Source organism: Pleurodeles waltl, chromosome 10, assembly GCF_031143425.1.
Source record: "Pleurodeles waltl isolate 20211129_DDA chromosome 10, aPleWal1.hap1.20221129, whole genome shotgun sequence".
Lineage (NCBI taxonomy): Eukaryota > Metazoa > Chordata > Amphibia > Caudata > Salamandridae > Pleurodeles > Pleurodeles waltl.
Window position 1 is genome coordinate 921,576,495 of NC_090449.1, and position 18,089 is coordinate 921,594,583.

General features: G+C 43.2%; 1 protein-coding gene across 4 annotated transcripts in view; it reads left to right on the plus strand.

The window, feature by feature from the left end:
- The window catches only part of TMEM196 (transmembrane protein 196), a 297,345-nt gene that overhangs the window by 265,133 nt on the left and 14,123 nt on the right, over window positions 1-18,089 (plus strand). For 3 of the 4 annotated variants that reach the window (XR_011199188.1, XM_069211688.1, XM_069211689.1), the window contains exon 4: window positions 8,338-8,542. The exons of the other annotated variant lie outside the window; for it this stretch is intronic. Coding sequence is in view for 2 of the 3 variants with exons in the window: in XM_069211688.1 (XP_069067789.1) it covers window positions 8,338-8,542 (205 nt within the window). In the remaining variant the exon portion in view is untranslated. The remainder of the gene's footprint in view (window positions 1-8,337; window positions 8,543-18,089) is intronic. 4 annotated transcript variants of the gene reach the window in all.

An 18,089-nucleotide genomic window follows, 5' to 3' on the forward strand; every position in this document is an offset into this window, starting at 1 on the left:
TTATTTCCTGACGCAAAACCATCCATACTACGACTCCTGTCTTAGAAAAGACAGGAGTCATGCCCACCACCCCAGTGGCGAGCACAGGGGACCAGTGCCCCTGGGAGTGGCCATTTCACCCTGTGCCATGTAGGGGGCCCATTTCAGGGCCCCCAATGACACTTTAAAAAAATAGAATATGATACTTACCTGTACTTACCTATACTTACCTCGGATGGGGTCCCCCATCCTCCGCTGTCCCTCCGGTGTGGGTGGGGGTGTCCATGTGGCCTGGGGAGAGCACCTGTGAGCTTATTCCATGGTGTTCCACCATGGAAATAGGCCCACAGGTGCCCTAACGCCTGCCCTGACCCAGGTGTTAAATATTGGTGCAGAGCAAGCTTTGCACCATTATTTGACCCCTCCCCCCATGTGTGATTTTAGCATGGGGGTAAATATGGAACTAAGGCCAGATAGTCATTTTTTGCACAGGAACACCTATCTTGCATATCATTGATGCAAGGTAGGTTTCCACGTCCAGAAAATGACTTTAACGCCATAACTTTGACACTAGACAGGTCTAGTATAAATATGGAGTTAGTTTTTCACTGAATTTGCATTAACAAAATGATGCAAATTTGGCACAAACACTGCAAAGGCTTTTAGACATCCACCCCAAACATTGTTATCACTGATCCAATGCGATAATTGATAAAGTAAAATAAAGTAAAACGCAGAAAACTCTAAAATAATTCCAGACGTGACATTATTGTGATATGGCAAAGTACACAAGCTGCATATTGATTGACTAGAAAGTTATGTTTCCTCTAGAAGAACAGAACTTTAAATATGATAAAACATTAAGGCCCTCATTCTGACCTTGGCGGGCGGCGGAGGCCGCCCGCCAAAGTCCCGCCGTCAGCTTACCGTTCCGCGGTCGAAAGACCGCGGCGGTAATTCTGACTTTCCCGCTGGGCTGGCGGGCGGTCGCCTTCAGGCCGCCCGCCAGCCCAGCGGGAAAGAGGCTTCCACGATGAAGCCGGCTCGGAATCGAGCCGGCGGAGTGGAAGCTGTGCGACGGGTGCAGTTGCACCCGTCGCGTATTTCACTGTCTGCGCAGCAGACAGTGAAATACATTTAGGGGCCCTCTTACGGGGGCCCCTGCAATGCCCATGCCAGTGGCATGGGCACTGCAGGGGCCCCCAGGGGCCCCGCGACCCCCCCTACCGCCATCCGGATCCCGGCGGTCGGACCGCCGGGATCTGGATGGCGGTAGGGGGGGTCGGAATCCCCTCGGCGGCGCAGCAAGCTGCGCCGCCGTGGAGGATTCAATGGGGCGGCGGTACACTGGCGGGAGCCCGCCAGTGGTGCCGGTCCGACCGCGGCTTTACCGCCGCGGTCGGAATCCCCATTGGAGCACCGCCGGCCTGTCGGCGGTGCTCCCGCGGTCCTACGCCCTGGCGGTCTTTCACCGCCAGGGTCAGAATGACCGCCTAAGGCATTTTGACCATCCCAAACTTAGCTACACAGACGCCAGCACAAAGTGCGACTTGGGTGTGTGGTCAGAGGACTGCAAAAACTACTGCCCTGTGGTTCTTTCAAGAAGCTCCTTTGCATAAACCCAAAACATTCAGCCAATTAGTAATAGGCTCAAATGTATAGTGTGCATACTTCTCATCATGGCTTCCCACAGGCTGAATCACCTTGCTGCTGCACTGTTTTATACATGTCCTCCCAGCGGGAGCCAGACCTAAAAAAAAGTTCCAGGTCTTTACTGCTGAATTACACAATACAGCAATTGTAAATATTGAATTATTGGTTCTATCATAATTAACGTTTGTGACAGGGGTGGCAATTTTATTAATAACATTTAGAGCTGTCAGCCTTGGGATGGTCTTCCTCCAAGCTTTTTGCCTCTCCTCCTCCATTTTGCTGAACCTATTTTTGTTGGCCTTAAGACTCTGTGCACTTTTCTACTACTAGCCAGTGCTAAAGTGCCTGTGCTCACTGCCCTAAAACATGTTTAAATTGGTTTATACCCAATTGGCATATTTCATTTACTTATAAGTCCCATGTAGAGCAGTATAGCATATACCCAGGGCCTGTAAAATAAAAGCTACCAGTGGCCCTTGTGCACTTATTGTACCACCAACTTAAGTAGCACCTTGACACACGCCTCAGGCCTACTACAGCAGCCTGAATGCACATTTTAAACTGCGTGACAATATTGGCATTAAAAGCCCCTTGCCAAGCCCTAAACTTCCCTTTTATTACATATAAGTCATCCTAGAGAGCCATGGGGCAGGGTACTGTGTAATTAAAGGGACAGACCTGTATTTTTAAGTATTACATGTCCTGGTAGTGAAAACTCCTACAATCCATTTTTTCACTACTGTGAGGCCTACCCCTCCCATAGGATAACATTGGGGATTCCTTATTACATTGAATAAGCTGTAATATAAAATTGGGAGCAGGTAGATATCGCTTGTTTGGTGTCTTTGGAATTGTAATGAAAACCTCACTTTAATGTTATAGTCTGCTTTTTATTAGAATTTTAAAAATGCCATTTTTAGAAAGTTGGCATTTTTCTGCTCTTAGCCCTTTTGTGCTGTAGCCTGACATGGGTCATATGACTGGATGTAACTGACAGACGTAGTAAATTCCTCCAAGGCAGTCACACAGTAGAGGGATTTGGTGTGCCTAACTGGGTCAGTTGCTAGCAGGTTGGGGAGGAGCTAAGCACAGCCCCACTTGCAACTGAATTGGGAGTGCTCTGCCATCACACAAAGGGTATGGCACCTCACTTTTTTTTACTGCTGCCAGCTTGGAGCCAGGGCAGGGAGTCAGGAAATTCCAGCACTGTAAAGCCACGTCTAGAACTTTCTTTCACCTTCCAGGATGAGGGCACCAGGCTATACAGATAGGACCTTGAACACCAAATCTTAGTCCACTCATTGACTTGTGGATTCTTTGCCATGAAGAATAATTGTTGTGCTGCTGAGAGAGCTGCCACTCATGCTGCCTTGCTGAATTGCTGCCATCTTGCTGGGGAAGAAGGACTGGACTTGCAACTTGAACCCAGGACCACCAAAAGGCTAGTTTGCTGGCCTCCTGATCTAAGACTCGCAGACACAAAAGGATCCCTTCACCTTGGACCCACCCCTGAATCTAGTCTGAGTGAGTCCTGACCCTCCAAGTTGTGCAGTGTCAGCCCTGGACCGTTGGAAGTGGCGCTGAAGGTGACAAAATAGTCAAAACTCAATAGTAGGGATACATCTTTGGCTAAAAACTGCTCTGAGAACCAACGGTGATCAGGACCAACCTGCTTGCCTATCCGCCGAGGGTGCATCACTGGTTGGAACGACTTTCCAGCTTCAAGAACTGCATTCTTCTCTGCAGCAACAAATCCTTTTAGCAGTCCTTCACTAAAGAGTTATCTGGCCTCATGGAATTGTCTTCAGATACAGCCTTCTGCCTTTTCCCCTGGAGATCTTTGACTTCCATTTCAGAAACTAAGGACCTCATTATAACTTTGGCCATCCGAGGGCTAGAGCGCCAATGTGACAGTTGGCAGGCAACTGCCAAGCCGGCAGCCTCCCAACTGCCATATTATAAGTTCCCCGCCAGGCTGGCTGGCACAAACAGTGTGGCAGCACTGGTTTGGGCTCTCACGGAGAGCCAAGGCCACTGCTGCTGCACTGTCTGTGCTGACAGCACACTCAGATTATGCACTGCCTGCTGTGGAGCTTGCATTGGCTGTGTTTATAAATGGCGTAGGTGCAGTGTGTTAGACTGAAAATGTGTCTTGTGGAAGCATTCTGCATGGTCTGAAGTCTGTGTAAGAGCTGGTTGGAGATTCCTGAGTAGAGTGCATTGCTGTAGTTGAGTCTGCTTGTTATAAGTGCTTGTGTGATGATTTATCTGGAGTAATGTGGCAGTCATTTGAAGATCTTTCATAGCACACAAAGGATGTGAAAGCAGGCAGCACACAGTATGTTGACTTGTGCTGTCATGGTGAGCTTGTCATCCAGGATGATCTTCAGATTTCTGGCCTGGTCGGTGAGTGTTGGTCCTAGGTCTGCCAGCCACCAGGTGGTGTCCCATGAGGAGGTATTTTTCTGCAGACCAGTACTTCCGTCTTGTCGGAGTTGTGTTTCACACAGTTGGTTCTCATCCACTCTGCAACCATGGTCATGCAGTTGGTGAAGTTGGTTCTGGTGGTGGGTATCTTGTCTGTCAGTGGGAAGATGGTGTTGCCTTGGGATCGGAAGTTGTTGGTGAGTGGTGTCATGTGAATGCTGTACAGCGTTGTGCTAATAGAGTAGCCCCGGGTGTCTCTGCAGATCAGGGTTTCCAGTATGCCGGGTGGCAGTTTGACTCTTTTGGTTCTTCCCATGAGGAAGGACAATATCCAGTTGATTGTGAGTCTTTAGATTCTGATCTTGTGGAGTCTTCTAATGAGTGTGTTGTGGCAGACTGTGTTGAATGATGTGGAGAACTGGAGGAGGATGTAGGCTGCTATTTTCTCATCTGTCCAGAATGGTCCAGATGTCTTTGGTGGCTGTGATAAGTGATATATGTGTGCTATATTTGTTTCTGAATCCTGATTGAGTGTTGTTCAGTTGGTGGTGGTGTTCAAGGTGGCTTGTGAGTGGCTTGTCAATGGTCTTGTTTATATCTTTGGCTGGGAAAGAGAGAGATATTGGATGGAAGTTGCTCAGCTGGCTTGAGTCAACTGACTACTTCTTTAGGTGGGAGTTGAACATGGCATGCTTCCAGTCTTCCGCAAAAGTGGTGGATGTGATGGAGGTGTTGAGGATGTAGGTGAGGTTGATGCTGCTGAGAGAAGCTCCGAGGTAGTAGCAGTGCTGGGGCCTGGGTCTTTTGGGGCTCCTGAGTAGTGGGTTGCATGATCATCCAGTGCCTCCTTTGGTGACAGTTTTCCATTTAGTCAGATGGCCATCTTGTTTGTTGATGGGCAGGATGGGGATGAGATCACTAGAGTCTGGTTGGTTTGTGACGTTGCTGTATATGTTTGAGATTTTGCTGTGGAAGAAGTTTGGCCAATCCAGAGTTATTAGGCAGGGCTCATACTACGTGTGGTCAATTCCTTGATGATTGAAGATTTCCTTGCTGCTGTTAGAGCTCAATTTAAATCATTCAGCTAGCATTCTTTTCTTGGTTTCCCTCAGTTGCTGGTTGTATCATTTTAGTGCAGCCTGGTTTTGTGACTGGCTCTCCATTACTTGCTAGCTTTTTGCAGTGTTGTTTGGAATCTCAATGGTCCTCTGTGTAACAACTGGCCTGTTTGTTGATTCTTCTTTTCTTGTTGTCTTCACAGTACTTGATCCAGTTATTGAAGTTGGTGATGTCCTCAATGAGGTTATCAGTGGGGATTGTTTGGTCTGTTCTGTGGAATTGAGCCAGCTTGCTTCTGAGATTTTGCCCCAGATGTGGCTGGGTAGGCTGATGCTTGCAGTTGCATCGGCTTGTAGCATTGATTTGGAAGTAGATGATGCAGTGGTTGATGAACATGTGAGTGAAATGAAGTTGTATTTGATGCTCTCACTGGTGGTAAAAATGGGCTCCAGTGTGTGTCTTACAATGTGTATTGTTTTGAGACAAGTTGGGTTAGACCATTTTTTCAGGCTTTCAGGTAGTGCTGTGGAGCAGGAGTAAGTTGTGTCTTCTAGGTGGAAGTTGAGGTCACTGAGGAGTATGTTGGCTCTGCAGTCAATGGTGAGAGGGAGGATGAATTCTGTAATGAGGGTGGTAAGGGAAGCTTGCACTCTGGGTGTTTGGTAGACAAGGGTTTATTTTAGGGTGAAACTGCCAGAGGTTTGTAGTTTGAAGTGCAGGTGTTCCATGAATTGAGCTCTCTGATTACATTGAGCATCTGGTGTGTGATGGTGGTCCTGTCTTGTATTCTTGTAGCCAGCAGGGATTGCTGCAGTGATGTTAAGTGCTGAAGTGGAGTTGAGCCAGGTTCCCATGAGGAAGGGGAGGACCAGTGCATCACTGCTCAGCAGGACCCAGTTTTTGGCTGTTTGTAGAGAGATCATGTGTTGAGTAGTATTCATGTGAGTGTGTAGGTGTGCATGTTTGCTTGTGCTGTTAGGGAGGGGTGTTGATGGTTTTGCGGACCTTGCTTGGGATGTTTGGGTAGGCTGCTGCAGATGAATTGGCAGTGGGTGCAGGTGAAGGCTCCTACCGTGTTGTGTGGCACAGTGAGACAGCAGCAGGACGAGAAGCACCCCAGACTGAGCAATTGAAGGAGCACTGCAGGGTATCGCTGGGGTGCGATGAGACCAGGGTTCATGACGCTGGGAGAGATCCAGGCGTGGCGATGTTAGTATCAATTTTACTAAGGAATATGCCCTCCTTCTTTGCTTTATCACATATTTCATACCCTGTGGTTGAGTCTTTTTAAGAAGTGATATATATTTCTTAGTACTGGTGGACAGTCTCAAGTGGTGAGCAGTCCCCTGAAGTCAGGGTGGCTTTTCTAGAGTGGTCTATATGTGGATTATTAATCTTTCTACTTGAAGTTGCTTTTAAAAAATGTCTCCAATTTATCATTCTTCTCAAATTGTTATGATTTAATTCAATTCTATATCTTAAATTGATTCATTCAATGTAGTGTCAACTTCATGTACATGCAAAAGCATACACAATGTAGTCCAAATTAAATGTGGCCGAGTCTCATGTCAAATACTGAGCATCATTACAAGAAATAAATTAAATCATAAGAATCATTGTGCATTTGAGTACTTAGAAGTATTATTGACCCTATATTGGTTGCCTGTATTCGTTGCCAAGCTTTTACTAGCATATCTGTATATACAAATATTGATGGTTAAGCAACAATTAAAAAAAATATGCAATTCAAAAATTACCCAATGTTGAAAAATGTTCTTTACTTGTTGATTAAAATATGAATATTCAGTGTAGTAAATATCTAGGTTTAATTCCTGCATCAATATAGGTAATTTCTGTTCGAAATTATTAGATCCCTGTTTTGCATGGATTAGAATAGCACTGAATTGATCTTATTTTACATGTGTTTTAGTTCACTTCTTCAAGATAGCCCTGCTATTCAGTCCCAACAAGTCTACTGACTCTCATAATCTGAGACTACAGCAGTCAACTTAATGAACTTTTCAGGTGCAAGCAACTCGCTGCTCTAATGATCATATCCGATTGTTTGCGTGTCAAATATGTAGCTGATAGTCAAAAAGTCAGTGTAAATTCAATGTTAGGATATATCTTATTTTAAACACACATAATGATTATTCTAAATGGAAATGAATAATGGTGTAACTCTTTCACACTTCATTAAAATTGATGAATGTATGTATGTATGAAGGTATTAAGATAGCGTCCTTCTTTGTGCCAATGACAAGAAAATAGCATTTTCTATTTGTGCTTGCTGGTGTACAAACCATTACATTTTCATTCATAGATATAAACTTCTTTATTCACAAGAACAGTTTAATTCTATGAAAGCAAATTCCATTATTGATCACAATAAATCTCTCTGTAAGTTATTGCTTCCCAATGTTGTACTTCTATCGTTGGAAAGTAAACATGGATGTTCGCAGGTAAAGGATTGGTAAATGGGAGAAACACCCTCAAAATCATAACTACTAATATTTGAAATGTGTTGTTTTACATCCCATTTACTACCATAAATCTATCTGAGGAGAGAGGTAGGAGTAACTTTGTAAATCAGACATGACAATCCTAAACCACCCATCATTTTCAGGGTCTAGGGCAAAGGATTTATTCAGTCATACTATTTCTATGAGGAAAAAGCTGTTATTAAAACAAAAAGAAAGCTAAATAGTCATAGGTGAGCGAAGGGTAGTCTTAGGCGATTTTGTGGATTTAGGTGTGTATGCTCTGGGATTTTTGTTAAATCAAAAAAATACTAAAATCATAGAAGATATCCTTCAACGTGCATATTTATCCCTTCTAAAAACATGACAGTGAATCAGGCCTTTAGTGAAGAATCCCCCAACATTCAACTAGGATATAATGCTGCACCACATTTAACGAGGTGCAATCAAAGATTGTATCATTAATTTAGTTTAAATCTTTAATAATTATATGTAGGGTTGTTACATCATTAGTACAAATCGTACTTTTATTAAAAGTGTAAATATTCAAATATTGTATATAATATACATACATTGTAATACATATATTGTAACATTTGTGCTATAGCTTATTACAAATCTTGAAGGTTTTCAGTGTGTTGAGCACAAATAAAATGCATTAGTTTGAAAGTGATCTGATCTCCATCTTAATTATTTGCTTTACTAACAAAACCTTTCTACTAACCAATGTTTTTTTAAGCCTAATCTCTTGGGAATACATACTCTTTGCTTCTGTCCTGACAGAGGCATTGCTTACCAAACCCAACCGACTGACTGCAGGAACCAGGTTGCAAAGAAAGTTGTTAGAAAAATGGTGCTGCGTCAAATGGAAAGCCCCAAAGGATACGTTACGACCCAAAGCAAAAGGGTCGCCTACGTGAAAGAAAACCAGAGAAAGTTAAAAGGTAAAAGGGCCAAACATATGTAATATAATTAAACACTTGTAGTCAAACTACAAATAGGGTTATTAAATTCAATATTCTGCCACCCCGCACGTCATTCTTTTGTCTAAATACACCAGTTAAAAAATCACGAGATATGAACTCAAGTTTTAACCATAATATTTGATAAATAAATGCCTTGCTACTTTTATATAGTATGCTGAAATGAAAACATTAAACAAGTGTTAGTCACTTGCTGAGTAACTCTACCTTTTACCATTCCAATCTAATGTGTATACTTATACACACTGCATTGGTGAAATTAATGCCACTGCTTAAAAACCCCAAATTTGTATTTTTGTTCACATTATTTTAATTTTAGTTTGCTTTTTGAGACTTCAGAACGCCATGAAAAATGTGAACAGCACCAAAAGCTTGATTTCAACTCGAATTATCACTAAAGTTCATATTTTAGCATGTTGAAAATGTGAACTTTAGATGGTGTGTTCATTTTTGCAGATTGGAAAATAAGTGCACAATGAATTTGTTGTTATAATAGGAGTTGAACCAAAATATTTGAACTTGGTTGACAGAAATTTAAAAGCCAAAATGCAAAATATTTCAGGGTTACAGTTTAGTTTTGCAGTACTTTGAAATATTTTGCTTTAAATACATTGTATCAAATTATTTTGCAGCATTGTACGCCATCACGAAATGCTAATAAGTAAACTAGTTTTTCTTTTTGAAAATTAATATGTATCCTTATGTTTTGTTGCTGGCATGTTTCTGTCTGTGTGGTCTTGTGCTTTAATTTGGTTTGCAACTTTTATAAAAACGTGTTGATCAGAAATTCAATAGAAAAGAAGTCTCTTAATGACTCAATGTCGACATTTTGCATGATAGAATTTAACTGGCAAACCTCTTTGCATGATTTAGTAGAGAATGCCACTTTTGTTAATTGTTAATTGGTTTGTTTTCACTTACATTCATAATTTCCTGATATTTGCACTTTTATTTATTTACCTGCTGCCACTGTATATTTGTAGATTGATACGAGAAATCCTCAAACTGAAGCCCCATTTCCTCGAATGGGTATTTGAAGCGGGTAATGCTTTACAAACGATCCTTCCAGAGCTGATTCTACAACAAGACTTTACTAGTCAGCACCTTGGCTGCTACCGTCAGAGGTCGTCAAAGGGGAACCAGCTTACTCATAAAACAATCATCAGATACTGCCCAAGTACTAAGAAAGGAGTGACACCACACCATTTTGGTAAAATGCTGGTAGCAACCATACATTCATCCAAGGGGCTTAGCAACCTGTTTGCTTGTTATGGTGTCCATCTTTTCTCATCTTTGTTGACTCAACATGGGGCTAATAGTTCGCTGATATTATTATATATGTGAAAGTTTCAAGAACAATACTGATTAGTTGCTTATGCTTCTCCAGGTACTGTTCCTTCAATCAGAAAATAACCCTGAGTCATGACAGGGGTCGATACTTTTCCTACTTAATAAAAGTATTATTATTCCTATCTGGCAAAATTTAGGCTCAGCACATTATTGGACACCGATGCACAATTCTTTGCTATATTTCTTAAGAGACAATTAGACCAATGAACTCCGATCTCCAAGTTGATCCCCTTTAACTACACAGGGTTTCAATTTGACACTTGGAACCTTGATAAAAAATCTTGTCTTCACAGTGTTAATATCTCATCATCCTCGCCCTAGGTCTACTTTCTGGACATTACGCCTGCTTTCAACAGGGTGGACCAAACTCTATTTTCATCCATGTTGGCCTCATGGACACACTTCAAAGCAAAAGCAATTCATTATACTACTCTTTATGCTTAATAGCTAAAACAATTAGCACATCTTTTTTAACAGCAAATTTTGACCGAAATAAATGTAAAGTTATACCCATCTGTAATAGATGGAGTTGAAATCTTTGGACTTAGTTATGAATTTGACGGTCAGCCCCACCAGAACTCCAATATGGTGATGGGGAGGCAGCTGCCAAGCTGGCAGCCTCCCCTTCACAGTATTATGATGTTTCTGCCAAGCTGACTGGCGGAAACAGTGCAACGGCATTGGCCTCGGCTCACAGAGAAAGCCAAGGCCAAACCCGCCACACACTGCGCATTATGAGAGTGGTGACAGGGGTGCTCCTGCACTGCCCACAACATGGTCGTGGGCCTCGCGGTTGCCCTCCTGTGGCACCAACTCTGCCTTTCTGACAGACTTTTCTTGGCCCACTTCTCAGCCAGTCCATGAAAAGGCTGGCTGAAAGGAAAGTCATGATCAGTAGGGTGGTGCTGAACTCGGCACCACAGCTGTTGACCACGACTTTCACCACCGCCAACCCATTGAGATCTCTGATCCTGGCGATGGTGGCAGTGTTGTGGCGGTCTGACTGCCATCATTGTAATCTGGTGGGCGGACCACCGGGGATGCAGTGGGTTGGACCACCACAGCAGGTACGTCCTCATAATCGGGCTCTTTGTTGTGGAAATGTCATAGTTTTTGACCTGGCACAGTTCAATACATACAGAGCTTTAGTTAAACTGTCAAGATCTGCATCACACACTCAGATGAAGTTAGAATGTGGATTAAGGAGCACTGCCATGCAAGAGAAGCTGATTATATAACAACATGCTATAATTTTAAAACGTTATGAGAAGGTTCATTAAAATCCTATTTATAGAAGGCTGCCTTTGTTGAAAAGGGTAATAGTATCTGGAAAAACACATGTAATGCCTTCCGTATCTATACTGTCTCAGGAAGAGCTCAGGAATGGGAGATCAACTCTCATCACATTAAAGACTAAACTAAAGTAGCATTTTATGCATCATTAGTAAATTCCACTTACAAATCACAACATGCCCAAGCTTACCTCTGTCTTTCTCTTCCAGGCTGAAGTACCTATAAAGGAAACTACTGTTCTGAGCTTACTTCAACACTGGATCTTCTGCCATAAATGAAGCCCTCAATTAGTCTGGTGCAATGCATGTTTTGTGACTACAACACAGAATCTGTCACCCACATTTTGTGCATGTATTCAAGCATTGTTGATCAAATCAGGGAAATGACTTCACCCGTCTTTTATTCAGTTAACATTTGGAGTCACCTTGGAACATTATTTTCTTCTTAAATGGGTAGCAATCACAAGTGGCTTTTAAGATTACTGAGGTTTTAACACCTTGGGTGCCCTGGACGTAATGGTTATGTCCTGGGCAGGACCGTCCAGATAGGGGTCCACAGGGGAAGCGCAAGCGATCCCCCCGGAGGCCTGGCACCCCCTCCCCTGGGCAGGGATGGAAGGGGAATCGCTTCCCCTTCCACCCCATCCCCTCCTGGCCCACCCGTAGCATCTGATGACATCAGCTTGCAATCGCGCTGACCTCGTCAGAGGGCTGCCCCTCTGCGCTGGAAGCGCAGCTTCCACCGCTGATCGGAGGACAAATGTTTTTTTGGGGATTTTTTTTTTTGTAATTGAATAAGGGGAGCAGCCCCTTGGGCAAGGGCCATTCCCCATGGGGGCAATTTAGTTTTAGGCCATTTCTGCCCGGGGCAGAAGACCCTAGACACCAGCAATATTTTTTGTTTATTTTATTTTTTTATATGTGGGGAGTGACCCATTAGACAAGGGTAGCTCCCCTGGGAGGCAGATCGGCCTATTTTTGTTAGGCCAATTTGCCTCCAAGGGGCAGAAACCGCTAGACACCAGGGATACATTTTTTCTCTTTTTTTTTATGTATGTGGGGAGCGACCCCCTAGGCAAGGGTCACTCCCTTGGGGGCAAATGTACTTTTAGGCCACTTCTGCCCCCTTGGGGGCAAATCGGTCTATTTTTATTAGGCCTATCTGCCCCCAAGGGGGGCAGAAACCACTAGACACCAAGGATTTTTTTTTTTTTGTCAGTTTCACGTGAGGGCAGCGACCACTTAGGCAAGGGTCGCTCCCCTGGGGCGGCAAATTTGTTGTAGGCCATTTCTGCCCCCTTGGAGGCAGATCGGCCTATTGTAGTCAGGCTGATCTGCCCCAGGGGAGCAGAAAACCCTAGACACCAGGGATTTTTTCTGTTTATTTTATTTTTTTATTTGTGGGGAGTGACCCCCTAGGCAAGGGTCGCCCCCCTGGAAGGCAAATTGTCTTTAGGCCATTTCTGCCCTCCTTGGGGGCATTTTGGCCTATTTTTGTTAGGCCATTCTGCCTCCAAGGGTGGCAGATTCCACTAGAAACCAGGGATTTTTATTTTGTTTGTGTCAATTTCACCCAAGGGGAGCGACCCTTTAGGCAAAGGTCGTTCCCCTGCTGGGCACATTTATTTTAGGCCATTCCTGCCCTCCTTGGGGGCAGGACGGCCTATTTTTATTAGGCCAAACTGCCCCCAAGGGGGTCAGAAACCACTAGGCACCAGGGATTTTTTTTTGTGCCAATTTCACGCAAGGGGAGCAACCCTTTAGGCAAGGGTTGCTTCCCTTGGGTGGGGGGCAAAGTTATTTTAGGCCATTTCTGCTCCCCTCGGGGGCAGATCAGCCTATTTCTATTAGGGCAATCTGACCCATGGGGGGAGCAGAAACCACTTAGGCACCAGGGATTGGTGTGTGTGTATGTGTGTGTTTTGTTTGGGGGGGCAGACCCTTGGGCAAGGGTCGCTCCCCATGGGGGCACATTATTGTTGGCCATATCTGCCCCCCTTGGGGGCACATCGGCATATTTTTAGAAGGCCCATCTGACCCCAAGGTGGACAGAAAGCCCACCAGAGACCAGGGAAGATTTTTTTTCCAAAATAAGAGGGTGGGTGAATGGCCATACCCCAATCCCAAATAAATAGGGCCAAAGTTGTTTTGCCCACTAGTGGGCAGATGGGGCAATTACCCCCAATCCACACACCGAGGGGGGCAGAAAGTCTACTATCTGCCAGGGAATAAAAAATAAAAAAAAAACATTGTGGTGTGGGGGCTACCAACCAGTATGGGCCTGGTTATGCCCCCACCCCAACTGAAAGGGGTAACAGTCTTTCAGCTCTCCCCCCGCACACTAAAACATCTTATCCCATGGCAAGCAAGAGGACATTTGATTATTTTGGGCTTTGGTTTTACATTTGGGCCATGAGAGCCAAAAATCGTCCAACTTGGAATGGTGAGGGCTGCACTTTTTGGAGTTTGGGATGCTGCCATGTCGAAAAATCCACAAGACCTAGACACATCTGAAAACTAAACATCTGGGCGATTCTTGGGTGGTGTGCTTCATATGCACCCTGCACCATTTTCTTACCCACAATGCAGTGCAAACCTCCAACTTTGCTGGAAATCACACATTTTTCCCACATTCTTGTGATGGAACCTTCCGGAATCTGCTGGAATCCACAAAGTTCCTACCACCCAGCTTTGTCTCATCTATATCGGTAGAGATTCTGCTGCACTTGTCAGCCTAAAAACTGCCCTTTTGGACCCGCTTTGGTTCCCCCTCAATTTTTACATGTTTTTGGCTCTTCCCTGTCACAGGCACTTGGCCCACCTATACAAGTGAGGTATCATTTTTACCGGGAGACTGAGAGGAACGTTGGGTGGCAGGAAATTTGTCTTGGTACGGTGATCCCACACAGAAATGTGGAAAAAATGTGATTTGTTAGCTAAATTTGAAGTTTGCTGAGGATTCTGGGTAAGAAAACATTGGGGGATCCACGCAAGTCACTCCTCCCTGGACTCCCTTTGGTGTCTAGTTTTCAGAAATGTCTGAGTTTGGTAGGTTTCTCTAGATAACTGCTGAGCCCAGGACCAAAAACGCAGGTGCCCCCGCAAAAACAGGTAGTTTTGTATTTGATCATTTTAATGTGTCGAGATAGTGGTTTGGGGGTATTTCCTTTCACTGGCGCTAGGCCTACCCACACAACTGAGGTACCATTTTTATCAGAGACTTGGGGGAATGCTGAGTGGAAGGAAATTTGTGGCTCCTCTCAGACTCCAGAGCTTTCTGTCACCGAAATGTGATGAAAAAGTGTTTTTATGGCCAAATTTTGAGTTTGCAAAGGATTCTGGGTAACGGAACCTGGCGAGAGCCCCACAAGTCACTCCATCTAGGATTCTCGTAGGTGTCTAGTTTTCAAAAGTGCACAGGTTTGGTAGGTTTCCCTAGGTGCAGGCTGAGCTAGAGGCAAAATCTACAGCTGGTCACTTTTCAAAAAACACATCAGATTTCAATGTAAAAATGTGATGTGTCCATGTTGCGTTTCCTGTCGCGAGCGTTAGGCCTACCCATGCAAGTGAGATACCATTTTTATCAGGAGACTTGGGGGAACACAGAATAGCAAAACAAGTGTTATTGCCCCTTGTCTTTCTCTACATTTTTTAACTTCCAAATGTAAGACAATGTGTAAAAAAGACGTCTATCTGGCAAATGCCCTGTAATTCACATGCTAGTAAGAGATGTGCAAATAACCACTGCTCCTCAACACCTTATCTTGTGCCCATTTTGGAAATACAAAGGTTTTCTTGATATCTATTTTTCACTTTTTATATTTCAGCAAATGAATTGCTGTATACCCGGTATAGAATGAAAACCCATTGCAAGGTGCAGCTCATTTATTGGCTCTGGGTACCTAGGGTTCTTGATGAACCTACAAGCCCTATATATCCCTGCAACCAGAAGAGTCCAGCAGACGTAACAGTATATTGCTTTCAAAAATCTGAAAAATGGCAGTTTTTTTCACCTCAATTTCAATATTTTTTTTATTTCAACTGTTATTTGCTGTAGGAAACTTTTGTAGGATCTACACAAATTACCCCTTGCTGAATTCAGAATTGTGATTACGTTTCAGAAATGTTTGGCTTTCTGGGATCCAGCATTTGTTTCACACCCATTTCTGTCACTATCTGGAAGGAGGCTGAAAGCACAAACATAATAGTAAAAATGGGGTATGTCCCAGTAAAATACCAAAATTGTGTTGAAAAATGGGGTTTTCTGATTTAAGTCTGCCTGTTCATGAAAGCTGGGTAGCTGGTGATTTTAGCACCGCAAACCCTTTGTTGATGCCATTTTCAGGGAATAAAATCACAAGCCTTCTTCTGCAGCCCTTTTTCCCCATTTCTTTTTAAAAAAATGTAATTTTCGCTGTATTTTGGCTAATTTTTTGGTCTCCTTCACGGGAACCCACAAAGTCTGGGTACCTCTAGAATCCATAGGATGTTGGAAAAAAGGACGCAAATGTGGCATGGGTAGCTTATGTGGACAAAACGTTATGATGGCCTAAGCGCGAACTGCCCCAAATAACCAACAAAGGCCTGGCACCTGAGGGGAAAAGGCCTCACAGTGAAAAACATCACAATGAAATCTTTGAACAATGAAATATCCTTTGAGAACTATTCAATATAATAAAAATACAAGATTCATTAAAATCAAAGAAGTTTAAAAATAAGCAGACATTCTAAAGGTACTCCAGTAGTATGTTTTCATAGTGTTTCCTTATTTTTATAGCCTTAATAAGGAAGTTTAAAACAGCAAAACAAAGTTCCGGGGTTGAAAGTTTTTGCAGAGGCTCAAGGCCCAAAATATGGTTTTGCACCCTAAGATGACAAAACATTGAAACTAGGAAAGACTGTCTAGGGACAGCAAATAATGGGCAGAATAAGATAAAGTGATGCATGTTCTGCTTGATACTATTGTTATATCTAAATGGGGGTAGTGTACTATACCATGTTTTATGGGTAGGGATGGCTACCTTGAAATGTATTTTATTTAGCCTGAAGAGGGTTAGAATTTATCGCTGGTATGTGTTTTCTATACAAAGCAGGAATGGTTCTAAAAGTCTGGTTTTGGATATGGGGGGTTAACTCACAACTGTTTCCAAATTTATTCCACCTTCAATCCTAGACTCCCTGCATTTCCCCAAGAATGCGTTCTTAGTGGTAACTTTGGCATTCAGTTTACATGCCTATGGGTTTATAGCAACATCAACCATCTCTATCCCCTGCAGGCTTTCTGTACATAGGCAATCTACAGGATGGTATTGATGCCGTTTAAGGTTAAACAGTCAATTAAACAGGACCTGACCGGGGTTGCCTCTGTATTAACCCAGCACTTAATCCAGAGCAAAAGTGGGGCTAACTTTATTTGGTCTTTAATGCAAGGGAGTCCCAGTTCCTCATGGACAATAATGGTAGTTATAAATTTAGGTACCACCAATATTCTTAGGGCAAAGGAGTTTTCAAGGTGTTGAAGGGGTTGGGCAACCCTAAAACTCTAAACACCCATGCCATAAAGCACAGCAGATAGACACTTGCTCCTATATAAACTAAGGCCCATATTTACACTTTTTTTAGCACCGCATTTGCACTGTTTTTTGATGCAAAAACGGCGCAAACCGACAAAATACAATTGTATTTTGCAAGTTTGCGCCGTTTTGGCGTCAAAAAATGACGCAAATGCGGCGCTAAGAAAGTATAAATATGGGCCTAAGCATCTCAGCAATGGTTTTATTTTTCAGTTCCCCAAGGAATCTGAGGATAACCTCTATATATCTTCCCAATTGTTGTGATTTGCTGATATGGGTTTAGTTCAACTAAGATTTGAACTAAATGTAATACCTAGGTAATTCAAAGAGTTCCCTTCTCCTAAGGTCTTACACCCATAAAATAGGTCTTAGATCTGGAACATGGTCTCCCACAATTCATAGTATATGTTTGAACAAAATGTGCTTTCAAATCAAGGAAGACCATAAAAGATAAAAAGGAATCCAGTAATATCTGAAGACCGTTTGTAGTACCTAACATTATAGCTGCATCATTTGCGTATAGCAGGATGGTAATATAACAGTTCCCCATCTTTGGCATATCCTTGCCAGTGTCTATTAGGTATTTACTGGCCCTATTAATATAAAAAAGGGGGCCAGAATGCAACCCTGTCTCAGTCCTCTATTAGAGCTAATCTGAGTAGTCTTCTCTCCCTGTTGACCATACCAGATCAAGATTGTAAGGTCTTGATGTAAGCGCTTGATCAAATTTAATAGGTCATGGTCTAAGCCCATATTTTCCACAGTCTGCCACAATTTAGCCCTGTTCACCAAGTTAAAGGCACTGGTAAGATCTATAAATGCCATATGTAAAGGGCCTTTCTTAGCTAGTACATAGTTCCTGGCTTTAAGATATAAGTTTAGTGCCTGCTCAACTGTCCCAATGTCTGGCCTGAAACCAAAGTGTGCTTCTGATACAATTTTTTTTTCACTGGCCCAGATTTCAAGGCATGACAGAATGACTCTCCCCAATATTTTTGCACTGGAATCTATTAAAGAGATGGGTCTGTTTCAGAAAGGTTATGAATCTAACTCTGTTCTTAAAAATGGGAATGATTGCTGATATCCTCCCTGAGGATGGGATGTGGCCTGTAACTGCGCTTCTCAACAAGTTGATTAACAGGGGTGCTCAGAGCGCTATATTTTATTTAAAGGAGTCAACTGGGACCCCATCCGGCCCCAGGGCTTTCCCTGGGGAACCCTGTTCGATGGCTACTATAACTTCATTCACTTGAATGAGGGGCATGTTGGTGCCATGAGTTCCAGCTTTCATAA